This window comes from Verticillium alfalfae, genomic scaffold (assembly GCF_000150825.1).
Source record: "Verticillium alfalfae VaMs.102 supercont1.5 genomic scaffold, whole genome shotgun sequence".
NCBI lineage: Eukaryota > Fungi > Ascomycota > Sordariomycetes > Glomerellales > Plectosphaerellaceae > Verticillium > Verticillium alfalfae.
The window spans coordinates 551,382-552,728 of record NW_003315034.1 but is presented as its reverse complement, the minus strand read 5'-3'; the positions used below and the strand labels follow the sequence as shown (position 1 = coordinate 552,728).

Genomic DNA, 1,347 nt, shown 5'->3' with positions numbered 1-1,347 from the left:
ATGCGCCGCCAACGCATCTCCTTATGCCGGAGCTTATGGTATGCCCTCAAACTATCCTCCGTCCTGTAGGTGCTCTCTGGTCAATGCGGACACAGCATCACGGCTGACGATAACCCAGCTCAATACCCTCTGTCAAATGGTTACGGCCCCGCCCCGCCCTATGGCTACTCAAATGGCGGAATACCCGAGTATGGCCGCACAGAATATGGCCAGAACCAGTTCCAGGCACGCAACTCTATCGGTGGCGCAGGTGCTCCTCAGGGGATGTACACGCGCAATCTCATCGGCAGTCTCGCTGCAAGCGCTTTCAGACTGTCTGATGTGGCAGAACACATTGGCATCTGGTTTATTCTCCAGGATCTGAGTGTCCGAACCGAAGGCAGCTTCCGGTACGTGCAGCAAATTCGAGACTCCATCACAGACGACGGACTAACGTCATATTCCAGCCTGCGGTTCTCTTTCGTGAACGTCGGACCACCCACCCGGGCGCCGAGCACGAACCCCTCTAACCCAGGAGCCGTCACCAGGTCCGGCAAGGCACCGATCCTGGCGTGCTGCTACAGCGAGCCTTTCACGGTCTTTTCTGCCAAGAAGTTCCCAGGTGTTTGCGAAAGCACGAGCCTCAGCAAGTGTTTCGCCTCTCAGGGCATCAAGATCCCGATTAGAAAGGAAGGCCAGGACAACAAGCGGGGCAAGGATGACGACGATGACGATTATTAAATGACGCGCTGCTCATCCAACTGCCCATGTTCTGGTGGTTCCTCATCCACGCAAAGGGGGACGGGGTTTTGGGGTGGTGCGACCCCCTTGGACTCTCAAGGCGTCAGTCGAGAAGTTTGGATGATGGCAAACTTCCCACTTGTGGCGAGGGAGGGCAGAAATGGTGGTCAGTGAGGCCGCAGCGATTTGGCGAGGCCAGGCATGTCTACAGCCGACTTGTCGTGGGTCATGACGCGACAGTATCATGCCTTCTCGTGTGGATGTTGTACTTTTTTTTTTTCTGCGGGTGTTCAACAGATACCAGGTCTTGATTGTCTCGCGAAAAACCCTCACAGACGTGATGAATTTACCCCCCCTGGTTCCGGATCAGATATAGCCCCGTGTTGAGACATGCCAGCTTCTCGTGTACCTCCCCCTTCCCCCGCAACGGGCCTAACTTGGTTCCCGTGTCTCAGCCATGTCCGTACCAAGCCAGCCCAATGGATCTAGCGTGGCCTTGTTTGTGATACAATAGCTAGGTCCTGGTGCAGCAGGAGAACGGCCGGAAACCCACCGAGGGCCGCCCGCGAGATCGGGAGATGGCAGCCGGCCGGAATCGGGGGGCCATGCAAATCCATGGCGTCACGA

The 1,347-nt window shown here is 56.7% G+C and overlaps 1 protein-coding gene across 1 annotated transcript in view; it reads left to right on the top strand.

The window, feature by feature from the left end:
• The window catches only part of VDBG_04492 (VelB), a gene marked incomplete at both ends in the record, with an annotated part of 1,862 nt that extends 1,142 nt beyond the window's left edge, over positions 1–720 (top strand). The window contains 2 exons of the mRNA XM_003004840.1: positions 70–389; positions 447–720. Of these exons, the coding sequence (XP_003004886.1) occupies positions 70–389; positions 447–720 (594 nt within the window). The remainder of the gene's footprint in view (positions 1–69; positions 390–446) is intronic.
• Between the last annotated feature and the right edge of the window lie 627 nt (positions 721–1,347).